The sequence below is a fragment of the Pipistrellus kuhlii genome, unplaced genomic scaffold, assembly GCF_014108245.1.
Source record: "Pipistrellus kuhlii isolate mPipKuh1 unplaced genomic scaffold, mPipKuh1.p scaffold_m20_p_9, whole genome shotgun sequence".
Taxonomy (NCBI): Eukaryota; Metazoa; Chordata; class Mammalia; order Chiroptera; family Vespertilionidae; genus Pipistrellus; species Pipistrellus kuhlii.
The window spans coordinates 8,809,477-8,823,875 of record NW_023425595.1 but is presented as its reverse complement, the minus strand read 5'-3'; the positions used below and the strand labels follow the sequence as shown (position 1 = coordinate 8,823,875).

General features: G+C 50.2%; 1 protein-coding gene across 3 annotated transcripts in view; it reads right to left on the bottom strand.

Moving 5' to 3' along the window:
• Nucleotides 1–2,198: 2,198 nt before the first annotated feature.
• Nucleotides 2,199–14,399, bottom strand: part of CRY2 (cryptochrome circadian regulator 2) — a 30,377-nt gene continuing 18,176 nt past the window's right edge. For all 3 annotated transcript variants that reach the window (XM_036426437.2, XM_036426439.2, XM_036426441.2), the window contains 6 exons: nt 13,635–13,946; nt 13,283–13,434; nt 12,958–13,160; nt 12,566–12,658; nt 11,301–11,445; nt 2,199–4,289 (listed from right to left, as the gene is read on the bottom strand). In XM_036426437.2, the coding sequence (XP_036282330.1) occupies nt 11,303–11,445; nt 12,566–12,658; nt 12,958–13,160; nt 13,283–13,434; nt 13,635–13,946 (903 nt within the window). In that variant the 3' untranslated portion in view covers nt 2,199–4,289; nt 11,301–11,302. The remainder of the gene's footprint in view (nt 4,290–11,300; nt 11,446–12,565; nt 12,659–12,957; nt 13,161–13,282; nt 13,435–13,634; nt 13,947–14,399) is intronic.

Genomic DNA, 14,399 nt, shown 5'->3' with positions numbered 1-14,399 from the left:
TTTTTCATCTGGGAATGGGAACAATAGTGATTCCTCACATGGTTGTTCTGGGGTTGAAACGTAATATCAATGTATTGTTACAGAGGCTGAAAAGAGCCCATCTCCTGTTGGGGTTCAGGTCACACCCCATCCTGTCCCCTTACCTTAAGGAGACCCTCCTAAGGACTCTACCTAGAGTCTTCTCTCTAAAGATTGACCCAAGCCCCATTTCAGCCCCAAGCAGCTACTAATGGTGAACTAAACCCTTCCTCTTGGCTTCTGCCTCTCAGCTTCTCCTTTTCCATGTCCAGACTTTCCCAGATTTTTCCTTTTCTCAACATCTCAACTGTAGTTCCTGTAGAGCATCTCTCTTTTGTACCCACAGACATCCCATAGCTGGCTTATCATATCCTTTTTTTAAAATATATTTTTTATTGATTTCAGAGAGGATGGGAGAGGGAGAGAGAAACGTCAATGATGCGGGAGAATCAATTATCAGCTGCCTCCTGCATGCCCCTAAGTGGGGATCGAACTAGCAACATAAGCATGTGCCCTGACTGGTAATCAAACTGTGACTTCCTGGTTCATAGGTTAACACTCAATCACTGAGCAATGATGGCCAGGCATGGCTTCTCACATTCTAAGACTCTGGGCCTTTCCTTTTACCGCCCTTCCCACTCCCCCACCCCCACCCCCCTGCCCCCAGGCCCCATTACCTTCTTTTAATTCTTTTGGTGTTTTTTTTTGTTGTTGTTGTTGTTGTTGCTCCTTCCAGCACCTCTATCCATGTTAGGTTTAGGCTGTGATTTATTTCTTCGTGGTCTTATCTCCCCTAAGGCTAGTTCTATAAGCTCTTTCACAGAGCATGGATTGCTGGACATGCAGGCTGCTGGCCAAGGCCAGGGCCCCAGCTTTGGTGGGTCATAGAGCTGCTAGCCAAACCTCAATGGCTTCTCTGGCCACTCCAGACAACCAGACAGGTCCTGTCCTTCACCCCTCCTGAAGAAGGGACAGAGCAAACTGTTTCACAGCTTGTGGAACCCTATTTACAAACCTGGATTGCCAACTGGTTAACCACCCACTTTTCCTTCAATGTAGCACCCAGAAGAGCTGCAGGCACCAGCCCCTCAGCAAACCCCCAGCTCCAGCCCCAAGAACAGATACCCCATGCATGGAGCCAAAGGCCTTGGTTTCCCTGCTCCAGGCCCAGAGGAACGGCCACTTTACCTTTCCTGCTCTCTTGGCCCAGACTCTTTTCACTGTGCCCAAATAGTAACCACCTACTGCTATGATGGCCTGGCTTTTCCTCCCAGGAAAGCAATCTTACCATCGCAGCTAATAATTGTTCCTTACAGTGTGTGTTTGTCTCAACTAGGGGTAACTCAGGTTAGGGGTGTGTGTGTGTGTGTGTGTGTGTGTGTGTGTGTGTGTAGGAAAACTCCAACTTTCAGAACATTTTGCTCAGGAACAAAGGCCACATTAGATAGATGCCAGAAGGGAGAGAGGGAAGAGGGCGATCAGGGGCATCAAAGCAGAGCCAAGAATGAAACGAGTCCCAGAGTCAAGCTCCTCCCTTTTCCCCTTCTCGCTCTATGCAGGGCAGCTTGTGATATGCTTGGTCCTTGCCTGAGCCCCACCCCATAGGAAGTTGGCATGTGGGCTAATGTTCTCACTTCCAGTGGTCACAAGAAAGCCCATGAACACTGCACAGAGAGGACCACTCTGGTCAGATGGCATGAGACAATCAGCTTCCATGCCCTGGTCTTGGCTGTGGGCAAATCTCGACCACCTAACCAAAGCCAGAGGGCGTGCATCCCTTCTGCAGCACACAGATTTGGCTTAAGTGGTAGAGTTGAAGTAAAGGATGGAAGAGGGCCTGACTGGTCCCCAGCCTGGGGGATTTAAGCAGACCAAAGGCTGGCCAACGCAGAGAGAACTCAGGAACCTCATCCTGGGCCTGGAGTCTCCATGCCATCCTGGCTGATTGACACACACCTCCCCCCCCAACTCTGACAAAGATCTGGTGCTCCAACTGCTCACCGAGAAGTCTCCTCCTACCTCTCTCTCTCCCCAACCCCACCTCCCTGCCACCTCCAAGGAGGAGTGAGAGGCTCCTGGTTCCAGCAGAACCAAGATAGTCTGGCTTGAGGCTTCGCTCAGGGTCAGCATTACTCTAAGTCCTCGGATCTCCCACAAAATTGACAACAGCACAGTTTTGCTCAGACAGGATCAGACATTTATGAAACAAGTGAATGTTCACAAACTGTGGGAGAAACACACTTTCCCAGCAATAGAAATCTCTATATAAAGTGCATTTTGCCTGTGACTATTTCTTCCCCATTCTGGCCCTTGGATCAGGATTTGGGGCAACGCTCTACAACAGTCCCCAGGGACACCTGGGCCAGGAGAGGGGAGGCACAAAGCCAGCTCCAGACCACCCAATGCACCCTTTCTTCACCCCACTCTGCCCAGCTTCTGGAGTAGACACCTCTATTCCACTGGGAATGGGCCAGCATACCAGGGGTGATGAAATAGGGGTATATGGTCTGGCCAACTTATTATACCAAACAGGCAGGAGAGGGGGCTCATCCTGATATTTGAAGGTGCTGCTAAATAAATACTGACTTGGCCCCCAGCCCTCTGGCTTTCTCAGTTTCTCAGAGCAGCCCTTCCAGGCTTGCTCTAGTCCCCTTCTGGCAACAATCCCCAGTTCTCTTTCCTTTTGGCTGGGGCATAGGGAAAGGCTTCGAATACACGCTATCACCCATGCCCTGCTCTGCCACAGGATTACAGGACAGTTCTAGTGAGGGTGACATACATATAACAATTGGATTCCAGAGGCAGCTCTCTGGCTGAGCAAACCTCGTGCTGGACAGCTGACGGGGACGGGCCTGAGCCCAGGGTCTGACCCCAGGATAGAGGACAGTGAGGGACAAGGCTGGGGCCCAGGGAGTTAACAGCTAGAAGGCTGGGGAAGGTCACAGGGAGGTAGAGGAGAAGGCCCAGAGGCCAGCTTAATTTTACATGTGAAAATAAAAATCCAGAGGAATTGGCCTCTCAGCTATGAGTGCACTCACACACATACACACATGCACACACACACACACATTCATACTTTGTGGCTCAAGTGCAGGCCACAGGGTGGAAGAAAGACTTGCTGCAATTGACTAGTCCTTCTTTCTATTATTTTTCTCAACACAGGCCTTCAACAGTGGGAGTTTGGGGTGGGAGGCACAGACCACTCCTGGAATGTAAGGACTTTACTTCTCTGGGTCAAGCCTCCCGCCTGCAGCTTCTGGTGTGTTGACTGGTGTGCTGATTGGTGTGCTGGGTGGGCTCTCTACTTAGATCTTAACCAACTGTGCCTGGCAGTCCCCATCCCAGTCCATCTGCCTGGGTCCTTGGCATCCAGCTCCTGGCAGGTCTAACATGGCAGCCTGCAGAGCAGACTAGAAGGGCTCCCCTGGATGGGTGTCAGCTGACCTCAGTGGCAGCACTGTGGTGCTCTGGAGTGTGGCCAAAGGGGCCAGGAACCTGGCCTCCTCTTGGTGGAGGCCCTGGGTCTCCATGGTCAGCCCTGAGGCTGGTTCTCAGCTTCTAGGGAAGGAGCAGTGAGCACTGGGTTATTATTTCTAACCTTAGGTTGGCAGCCCCACACGGTGGATGCACTTCCTTCCTAGGCTCTGTCTACAGTACTGAGCACATGGGTACTGGTGTGCTTCTGTATGATGACAAGTTTACAGATCTGTCCACAGCCTTGTGCTTTGTCCTAGATGCCTGAGGAAGGGTCTGGAGGACCCAATGACAGGGAATTTTAAAAAAAGAAAGAAACCAGGCCAGGGGACTGTGTCCAGGGTCAGGAGGAACTCAGCAAGGCTCTGGCCGCCTCTAGAATCCCACGCTCTGGAGAAGAGCCAGAAATGTTGCCCTCCTGTTCCTCAGTCTGATGTGAGGAGGGAGGGAAGAAGGGCTGGGGAAGGGGCAGATGCTGGAATCCCAGCTAGGGCCCTACTTTTCTGTTTAGACAAGGCAGGGACTGGTGGTGGCTGAAAATTACAGCCCTGACCTCTAACCTGGTGTCTGAAGCTGCTACAGGTACCTCTCCAGCCCAGGCAGTGTTCAGAATCATAAGAGTGTAAACAGATGCATGCACACGCAAATAGGCACACCACTCCTTCCTCTGCACACGTGCGCGTGCACACACACATTTGCTGGATCGGTCGATGATCAGCTTTTCTGCTGGTTGCTCTCTGCTGCCGTGGTGGCTGTTCGGGCACCTAGGCTTTGCTTGCGGAGCCACAGCGCTGCAGCTGAAAGAGAAAAACAAGCGCTAAAGGAACATTCAGGAGGCTGCTCAGTTGCCCAGGGACACAAGCTCCTCTGTCTGCTGCTCTGGGGATGCTCAGACTGAGAACTAGGATGAGCGAACCATATGGGCCACAGAGCCCAGGGACAAGGTTGTTGCTGGGATGCCACTGGGTGCCTGAACACTTCCCCTCTGAGGAGGACAAGGAGGAGGAAGAGGAGAGGAAGGAAGACAAGGCCATGTGAGGATCATATGAGGTCTTTGGGATACTGCTCGAATATGACAAGGGCAGTTTCTGAATTGAGGCAGAAGTGGCTGCTGCCAGAAATGGAGAGTCAGAAAAAAATGACTTGAAGAGAAGTCAGCCGATGACAGTGATTTCGAGGATGAAGGCAATGGCTGAGGTTAGGAATTTCCACATGTAGGTAACAGAACCCTGGTACTGTGCTAGAGGTTGAGGGGAGGAGAGAGGAGACACAAGGATGACTCATTTTAGAGAGTTATGACTTCGCTAGTCTGGGACAGAGGGAAGAAATGGCCTCGAGCCTTATAACAGAGGCCAGGTAAGCCTGTCCTAATGCTGGGCTACCTGTGTAAGTGGTCTGGTGTGTCTGAGAGTGTGCAGACACTCGGTGTTCTGTGCACAGTATAAACGCTGGTGAGGCAGATAAGAAGGCTTACTGGGCCTATGGGGCAGGCCCTATACACTTGTGCTGAAGCTGAATGGTGTCTCCCCAGAATTCATGTTAAAGTCCTAACCTCAGAGTGTGACTGTTTTTGGAGATAGAGTCTTTACAGAGGTAATTTAATAAAAATGAGGTGATTAGGGTGAGTCCTGATCTAATATGCCTGATGTCTTTATAAAAAGAGGAGATTGGGACACAGGTACACACAGAGGGAAGGCCTGTGAAGACACAGGGAGGTGCCACCATCTACAAATGAAGGAGAGAGGCCTCTGAAAGAACCCCCCCTGCTGGTCCCCTGCATCTAAGACTTTCAGTCTCCTGAACTGTGATAGAATACATTTCTGTTGCATAAGTCATCTAGTCTGTGGTACTTTGTTACGGCTGTCCAGGCAAACAACCCATTGACCCTGAGGATATGGCCTCCATTTTTATAGAGGAGATTGAAGCCAGAGAGGTAAGTAAATTGCCCAAGACTGCAGCATTCCGAGATGGCAGAGCCAAGGCAGGTAACCTAGGCCTGGCTGACTCCAAACCTGTATGTTTACCACTAAGCAATCTCTATAGTAGAGTACTGCTCATTAAGGCTTTTAGAGGAGCCCAGCCTACAAACTCAGTGATTGAGCATCAACCTATGAATCAGGTCCCAGTGTGATTCCCAGTTGGGGCACATGCCTGAGTTTCTGGATCGGTCCCCAGTAGAGGGCGTGCGGGAGGCAGCCGATTAATGATTCTCTCTCATCATTGATATTTCTTTCTCTACCTCTCTCTTCTTTCTAAAATAAATAAAAATGTGTATTAAAAAAAAAGACTTTTAGAAGATAGAAAAAGAAGAAATCAACATGTTGGTATGAAGACTAACATTCAAGCAACATACATGGAAATTTGAATGTTAACAGAAAAGGAAAAATGCTGTCAAGACTCAAAGACACTGAACTCAGAATTTAACATTAGTCTTCCAACACATGCAACCCTTTTAAGACAAATGTTAAATATGGATTTATTACAGAGAATTTCTCTGAAGCTGGCAGATTAAAGAGCAAATGTAGGAGTGAGTGCCTATATAGGTCAGTACTGAGTGCCTCATGCTTTAATATGTGTACTATTTTCAACAATTTTCCCTTTAAGCTTGTACGATAATAACTTAGTCATATATTTTCACTACAAATAAATGCTACTAAAGTATATGTATGTTTATTGAAACATGCTGACTTGTATGCATTTCAGACACAGGTCTCTCTGGCCCCTGCTGTTAAGCCAGAGAGCTGGCTATTCTGCAACAAAAAGCTCCAGGAGAGTACACCACAACAGCTCTACCCCATACCTCCCTTCCTGTGTTTTCTTTCCCTTCAGGCATGGGGGAGAAAAACAGTGCTTGAGGACTCCTAGGACAAGGGCTCTTACTCTGGGGATCCTTTAGGGGCCCGAGGAGAAGCTAAGGGCAGTCCATGAAGACCCTGAACATCTGTGCACATTTTTTGTGTGAATAGGTGCAATTTTCTGGGGAGAGGCTCCATCCTTCATCAGACTCTCAAAGCATGGGTAACCCAGAAATGTTGAAGGACCAATGCCTAAGTTTAGAAGGTAAGGTGGTTAGATGCCCACAGGTGTCTATAATGACAGCAATTCAGACTTATGTAGACTCAGCCATGATTTAGTTATAGGACAGGCTCATGAAGGGAGGTGGCAGTGTCCTGGCCTTAGATAAGCCCAGGGACCCAAGTTCTTCTATGAGGGGTTAAAACACACAAACATGATAAACTGAGGTCTGGGAGAACCAGCTTGTCCTTGACTACAAAGCTAGTCCAAGGCCTGTTCAAGCAGTTACTCAAGGTGCAGGATCAGTAGACAACTAGATGGTCCCTGTGCTGTTGTTCTCAAGCTTTGACACTGGTTTGCAGATCGAGGGGGTGGGGAAACCAAATGAGGCTTTGCAGAAAAATGATGACAGCAGCATGAAAGGAAAGGAAAGAACAACCAGGGGAGAGGCACCAGGGGGGAAATCAACTCATAAAACACACACTGAAAAAGCAATCTCTTGATTGCTCAACTCTCTCACTCTGTCATTAATACAAGAAACAGAAGCAGCTGGAACACAAAGTAAGGACCGCCTCCCTCAGTGTGCCCACTGTTAGTTAGAATGGCCACCTGGGTACTTGGGGCCTCACACCCCTTCCTGTCCATTGGATGCTAACAAGAAACCCAAATTTGTAAGTCCATCTTTTCCCCATCCAAGGATGGAGAGGTGGGCATGCATGAGCTTATGCCAGCAAAGGATACCACACTGGCTCAAGGACTGCAGGAAACTTTGGTGTCTATAACCAAGTCTCAGGTGTCAACCTCTCCCCTCCTACTGTGAGTCACAGTGCCCAAAAACTTGAGTGGCAGAGAATTTGCCACCACCTCTCAAGTCAGGAGCAGGGAATAGAGAGGTACAGCTGAGTCTGGATGGGGCACAAAGCTGGTTCTTAAGCTCAGTCTCATTCCTTATATCATGCACCATACAAATCATACGCCCTCAGTCAGCAACCACTGAGTAAGTGCCAGGGAAAGTGCAAGGGAGAGTCCCAACTTCTTATCTCCAGGTTAGGAACTGAGAACCACAGAATGAGGAAACTTGGGGGGTGGAGGTGGGGTGCAGACACTTCTCAAGGTGAGTGTGAGGCTGGGGCTTTTTTCCTAAAATCACACCACCTCTCCTTGTGTGTACTATTTTACAGAGTGCCCAATGCCTTTCACATACTTCATTCTATGTAAGGAGGGATCTGCATAAACGAGTGTCAAAAAGACTATGAAGAGCTGAAATTGGTTTGGCTCAGTGGATAGAGGGTCAGCCTGCGGACTGAAAGGTCCCAGGTTCGATTCCGGGTTAGGACATGTACCTTGGTTGCGGGCACATCCCCAATAGGAGGTTTGCAGGAGGCAGCTGATCGATGTTTCTAACCATCTCTCTCCCTTCCTCTCTGTACAAACTCAATAAAATATATTAAAAAAAAAAAAAAAAAAAAAAAAGACGATGAAGAGATTCCAGAAGTCAGGGTTTCCTCAGTGAAGTCCCAGGGCTAACCATCTCTGGTGAACTGCCGAAGGAGGATGGGAGGGAGGAGGAAAGGTGATCCCTGACCATGAAGCTTTTGTATTGGATGGGATTTCTCTCAACAGATCACTATGTACCAGCAGAAGACAAATGGATCATGAGAGCTGTTCCCTCTATGGTAAAACATTGGACCAATAAGAAAACTCTGTACACAACTGAGGCTAATGGAATCCTGGCGGGCAGCAGCTTTGGGGGTCACAGGGTGGCAGCTGAAATGACAGTTACTAGGAGGCTGGCTTAGTTTTTAGTGTGGTGAACATAGTGCAATAAAACTAAATGTAGCCGAAACTGGTTTGGCTCAGTGGATAGAGCATCGGTCTGCGGACTGAAAGGTCCCAGGTTCGATTCCGGTCAAGGGCATGTACATTAGTTGCGGGCGCATCCCCAATGGGGGTGTGCAGGAGGCAGCTGATCGATGTTTCTCTCTCATAGATGTTTCTAGCTTTCTCTCTCTCCAACTCTCCCTTCCTCTCTGTAAAAAAATCAATAAAACGTATTTTTTAAAAACAAAACTAAATGTAGAACAGACACTGGTGTGCGTCTGAAGTAGGCATGGGACCTACTAATATGAGGGCACATTTTCCTACAGACCAGGTTACACTGTAAGTTACTGCCTGCCCAGTGAATGGCCACAGGCTGAGGCATTGGAATAGAACCATAAAACTATAGTGTGCACAGGTGACTATGGCCTCCAAAGGTCCAGGATGGAGCCTTCAGGCTGGTAAAGAATGATATTCACACCCCACAGCTTTACAAAGCATCTCAGAAAGATTACTAGACTAACCCAGTCACACGATTACTGACATAAAGGAGAGGGGACATGTCTCTCGCCTCTCAATCTAAAACTGTATCCACTTTGGCCATGAAACCACTGCTCTGCGACTCATTTAGCCCAGTGTGCTGGCTCTGACTGAAGAAACAGTAACACAGTCAAGGATACCCTGAGAAGCATGTGCACGATGATAATGGATTTCCTTTGCGTGGTGAATTTTACTTATTCGATGGCTTTTCACTTATGGTTTTTAATTTTATTTCCACAACGTGTTTTCTCAGTGGGTATGGCAGGTGACAAGATGCTCTTTTACAGATGAGGATGCTGCAGATCTTTAGGCCCAGGAGCCATCACCAACACACAGTGAAACACAAATGCACTCTTTTCTCTCAGGGCATCCAAAGAACACATGAGGCGAATCCAGTCTGTCTTATCCTTTGACCTCCTGGCCCCTACTTCCAACTAATTAGCCATAAGGAAGGCCAGAGCAAATCTAGAGGATTGGTCTTTAAGATGCCAATAGGCTGATGGACAATCTCCTGGACTGTGAGGCAAGAAACAGGCACTGACCTCTACCTCCCTGTAGTGTCCCTGGGAATTGCTGCTACCGCCTCTCAGCTGGCTCGCTCCAGTGCCTATTTCCTCTGTGGGTCCCAGCCCAATGCCTGGTCAATCTTCCAAAATTGCCAGTTTTGTCATTTCACTCTCCTTTTCCAAAAGCCTTTCGTTCCCAGAGAGCAAACCAAAGAATCACCTGCCTGACATTTAAGACACTATAACCTTATGTTCTTTTAAAATAGTGATAACAATATCTATCATCATCATCATCGCTACCATTTCCTTTGCAACTCTTGTGTCTTATGCAACACTTCTGGCTGTGCACACTTCCTGGCTGAGAGAATATTCTGTTCAGTGGGTCATGGGCGTGGGCCTGGCAAAGACATGGATCATGGTTGGTCTACGTCAGTGAGTCTCAAAGTTCATCCCAGAACAGCATCATCAACTGCTGGAAACTTGTCAGAAATGCAAATTTTAGGTCCCGCCCCAAACCTACTGAGTCAGAAACTCTGTGGGTGGGGCCCAGCAATCTGTGGCTGAACAAATTCTCCAGAGGATTCCGTTGTTCACTCAAGTTGAAAAACCAATCGTCTACACTAATCTGGACAAAAGCAGGATTGTCTGCTTCCACCTTGGGGGTGGCTTTTTTACTCAGCTCTGGCTCCTGAGACCAAAGTGAAAAGCCGGGGAGTGTACTCTGAGAAAGCTTCTGTGTTTGTGATAAAATGAAGAGAGGCATCCACTCTATATCACATTTATATGTCTTATGCTCCCCTTTCTCACATGCCTGTTGGCAACAATTTCATGCTGAATTTCAAGTTTACTGAGCAACCTTGATCTAAATATTTAACCTTTGGTCTTCTCACCTAAAAGTCGGAATATCAGCCCCCCAAGTTTCAGATTTGTAAAACGGGATGAACTTTGCTTAGAATCCCTGGGCTAAGAGATAACGGAGACAACAGTATCTAAGGCTGCCGGTGCTCCTAGAACAAGATAGCAAAAATCTGTCCACCAGCAAAGAGCCTGGCGGGGCAAAGGGCACAAGCATCAAACACTTGCTGCCTCACCACATTCAAGCCTGGATGCCCAAACCAGCGGGCCCTGCCCAGCCCCGAAGCAGAGGAGTTTGGGAACAAGGATCAACGGGCTCTGTGGAGTGGAGCCAATCACCCTCCAATTTCATGGTATATAAGGAATAGCCTGAGATGATGACTCAAAGAGGACAGTAACTTACATTTCTCCAAGAAAGGCACAAAAGGCTCTTCCTGCTCTAGGGAAGGAGGAAGCAGGTTTACTTTTTAAGAAAACAACTTTCAGGAGGTTTCCAAGAAAGATGAATGCTAACAGGAAAGCACACAGCCAAAGCCATAAGGAAAGTGAGAATGGAAGAGTGGCTATAAGAGGCACAGAAGAGGGGGCTCAGAGCACTGGGCCTCAGGGGGCGGCTGGGCTGAGTGAGCCTTTCTTCTGAAGACCAGTGCTGCCCTCCCCTGGCCTGAACAGAACACAGCCCTTGGGGTGATGGCAGAGGGGCTGGAGCATCCTCAGACCCTGCCACAGGGCCCTTTCTCCCACAGCTTCACGTCGGGGTCTCTGCTTTCTTTTTGTTAGATTTGACTCACTTTGAAAAGTAGAAAGACCCTCCCCCCCGAATTATTTCCCTTTATCTGGCAAAGAAAGAGCTTTACTTTAAATTTTCCTTTTAAATTTTAGAAAGTATAGAAGTCAGAATGGTAGAATTTTTGAACTGAAATTCTAAAAAAATCATGCAGCTCCCTCCCACCACCTTTTAATCTAGTTTGCTGGGTTTTAACCTTCCGTTAGAAGGGAAGTAGTTTTCCACCCCCACCCCCACCTCTCTCCCACCTTCCCTCCTGAAGCTGAATGTCAGTAGCTGCCACTCACTCTCAGACATCCCTGCTCGGCAGCTCTGGGGCGGGCAACTCCGCCACCCTGGCCCGTTTGCTGAGTTCTTCACCAGGCGGCTCCTCAGCTGCTTCCAGTTTGCGTTTGGGGGATGCTGGGCTGCCACTGGGTAGTGTTCTTGGGCCTGTGGGGAAGCAGGTCACAGTGTCACACAGGCTGTGTGTAGATGACCTGAAACCTTGAAGTGATAGCTCTTTAGAGGCAGGGCGCTTGTCACCAATGCAATGCGGCTCCTCAGGCCCAACCCCTACCCTTCCTTTCGGCAATGACCTCGTCAGGAAACATTCAAGGAGAGCACAACCAGGCCTGCTGGCAGCAGAGCCAGCTTTTGGGCCCCAGACCTCCAGTCTCCAGGCCTGATTTGGCCTGTCTGCTGTCCTTGCTCTGAAGGTGAGGAATTCCCTCTGCGACCCTGGATGTGCCTCCTGAAGCAGGAATGAGCAGTGTCCTGGCCAGCCTTGCTGAGCAAACTAGAAAAGGTGTTGGAGTTCTTGCCAGCCTCACCTCAGTGATCCTCACCCCAGAGGATGTGGCAAGTCTACTCTCCTTTCCTGCCGCCACTGGGCCCCGCTGCCATCGCCTGCCGTCTAGCCTCCCTGGACTCCGGCCCACACTGTCCCGCCCCATAGCAGGCAGAATGCGCTTTGTAAAACATAAATCAGATCATGCCCCACCCTGCTGACCACCCGTCAGTGCCTTCTCAGTGTACTGATGACAGAATCGGAATGCCCCTCGTGGGCACCAGGCCTACACAAAGCTACTCCTGCTGCATCTCATCCTCATCGCTCTCATTCCAGATCCCAGCTCCTCACTTAGGATGTGCCAGACGCACTGGCCTCCCTACTTTTGTTCTTTGAATGGACTAAGCTCATTCCTATCTCAGACTTTTCTTTCTTTTCCCTTTTCTGGGAAAGCTCTTCTCTGTTCTTGGAAAGGCTGGCCTTGCTCACTACTTGATCCCTGTTGAGAGAGGTGCTCCCTGATTACTCCGATCTAAGCTAACCCAAAGTAATCCCCTGCCCCAGCCTCTCTCTCTTATCAGGTCACTTGATTTCCTTTTCCCAGCACTGTCATCTGAGATGATCGGCATGGCTCCTTTACTCCGTCTGCCCCAGGGGCACTAGAAGCTCCACCGGGGCACAGATTCATTCTGGCCTTTGTCATCAGCCCTCAGTGACGGAACTGGGGGTGATCCTGAGTGCCCTCTGGATGGGCAAGGCCGCCACAGGCCAGCTGCTACTCACCTGCACTGCTCATGCTCCCAGTCTGGCTCAAGCTGGGCTCTGCCACCGGGTTGCTGAGGTCTTCCATGCAGGACGGGACGGACGCCAGCAGACCTGGGAGAGAGGCAGAACACACTCTTCACAGGACTGCAGAGGGCTGCAGGGTGAAAACAAGGTGGGGGTTCTGGGCCATGACCCTGAGGTTCCATCTTGTCCCTGATTACTCAGAGGCCTGATCCAGCCCAGCGTGCAGTGTCCTGTGCCCCAAAAGTCAAGTCAATGTCACAGCCTGGCAGACAGCACTGTCTCCCTGGACAGATATCTGGAAATCCCTCTCTAGGCCCCCCTAGCCTACAGGTGCTGCCCCTCCTTTCAGTGAGCTGGGGGCTGGCAGGGGAATAGGGGCTCCTTACAGAGTCCCCGGTAGCGAGAGAGCTGCTGGTAAATCTGCTTCATTCGCTCAATGTTGAGCCGGCTGGTCTCTGCGTGGTTGACGATGGGCCGTGGGTAGTCCACACCGATGATGCACTTAGCTGCCTTCTGAATCGACTCGGGGGCATTCCAGGGCTCATAGATGTATCGAGAGGGGAACCCCTTCAATTTGGGCAGGTATCGCCTGAAACACACACACCAGACAACCCATCAGAAAACAGGACCCTCCTTCAAAGGGTCAAGGGTATCCCATCCTAGGAGGAGGCCACAGTGGCCAGTGGCCAGAGAGCTGGTCTACATCCTCACCTGATGTAGTCGCCACTGGGGTCTGTGCGGCGGCCGAAGCCCACAGGGCAGTAGCAGTGGAAGAACTGCTGGAAGAAGGCACTGCAGGACAGCCACATCCAGCTGCCCGCGTTCACGCTGAAGTCTGCGTCCAGGAGCAGCTCATCAAACACCTAGATGGGGCGGGTGGGACTTTAGCCGACCTGGGTACCGACTGCCATGGTTCTCCCCAAGCCACTACATGCTCCACGGAGAACAGCCAAAGCCCTTCTGCTGGAAGGCTGGGAGGGGATATCCTGGACCCAGGGATCCCACCCCATGCCCCACCCCAGAGGGGGCTGCCCTTGGCCGGGCCCCACGGAGAGGCACTCACCCGGACCCCGCTCTCCCAGCTGACCCAGAGGTCTCCGCGGGTGAGGAAGCAGGCCACGGCGTGCCGGGCCAGGTGGTGGATCCAGCCCTCCTGCCTCAGTTGGGTCATGATGGCGTCAATCCAAGGGAAGCCTGTCTTGCCGTCGGCCCATTTGGCCAGGGCCTCAGGGTTGCGGTCCCAGGGGATCTGGATGCAGATGGGGTTCCCCTCCATGCGGTCAAACCTGGGATTGTTGGTGGCTGCCGTGTAGAAAAACTCTCGCCACAGGAGTTGCCCAAAGAGGGAGAGGGGGGGTGTGCTGTTCCGCTTCACCTGGGGGTGGAAGGAGCCCGTGGATATAAATGCTTGCCCAGCTCTCATCACGTGTCCCCAGACCTCTCCCACAAAGGAATTTGGAGCTGCCATGAGCCTGGTTGCTCCAAACTCCCTAGACATGAGAGGGACTGTCCTCTCCCAAGCATGTCAATCAGCGGGCCCTGAGTTTGACGTGCTTGTGATGTGCACAGTGTGCCCACAGGTTGAACCCAGGCCAGGCTGTACCCTGCTCTGAGCAATGGGAATGGCTGCAGAGAGGTGGGCAGAGGAAAAGGATATCACTGCCAAACTCCACACTGGGAACCAAACTCCCCAGACTGGTTCATAATCCTCATCCTCAGGGGCCCATGTGGCTCTGCTTTCTAGAATGTCAAAGGGATTTTCTCATCACCGTGCATAAAAACTGCTCAGTCTAGATTTTGGTTATATAAATTATATACAATAGACTGG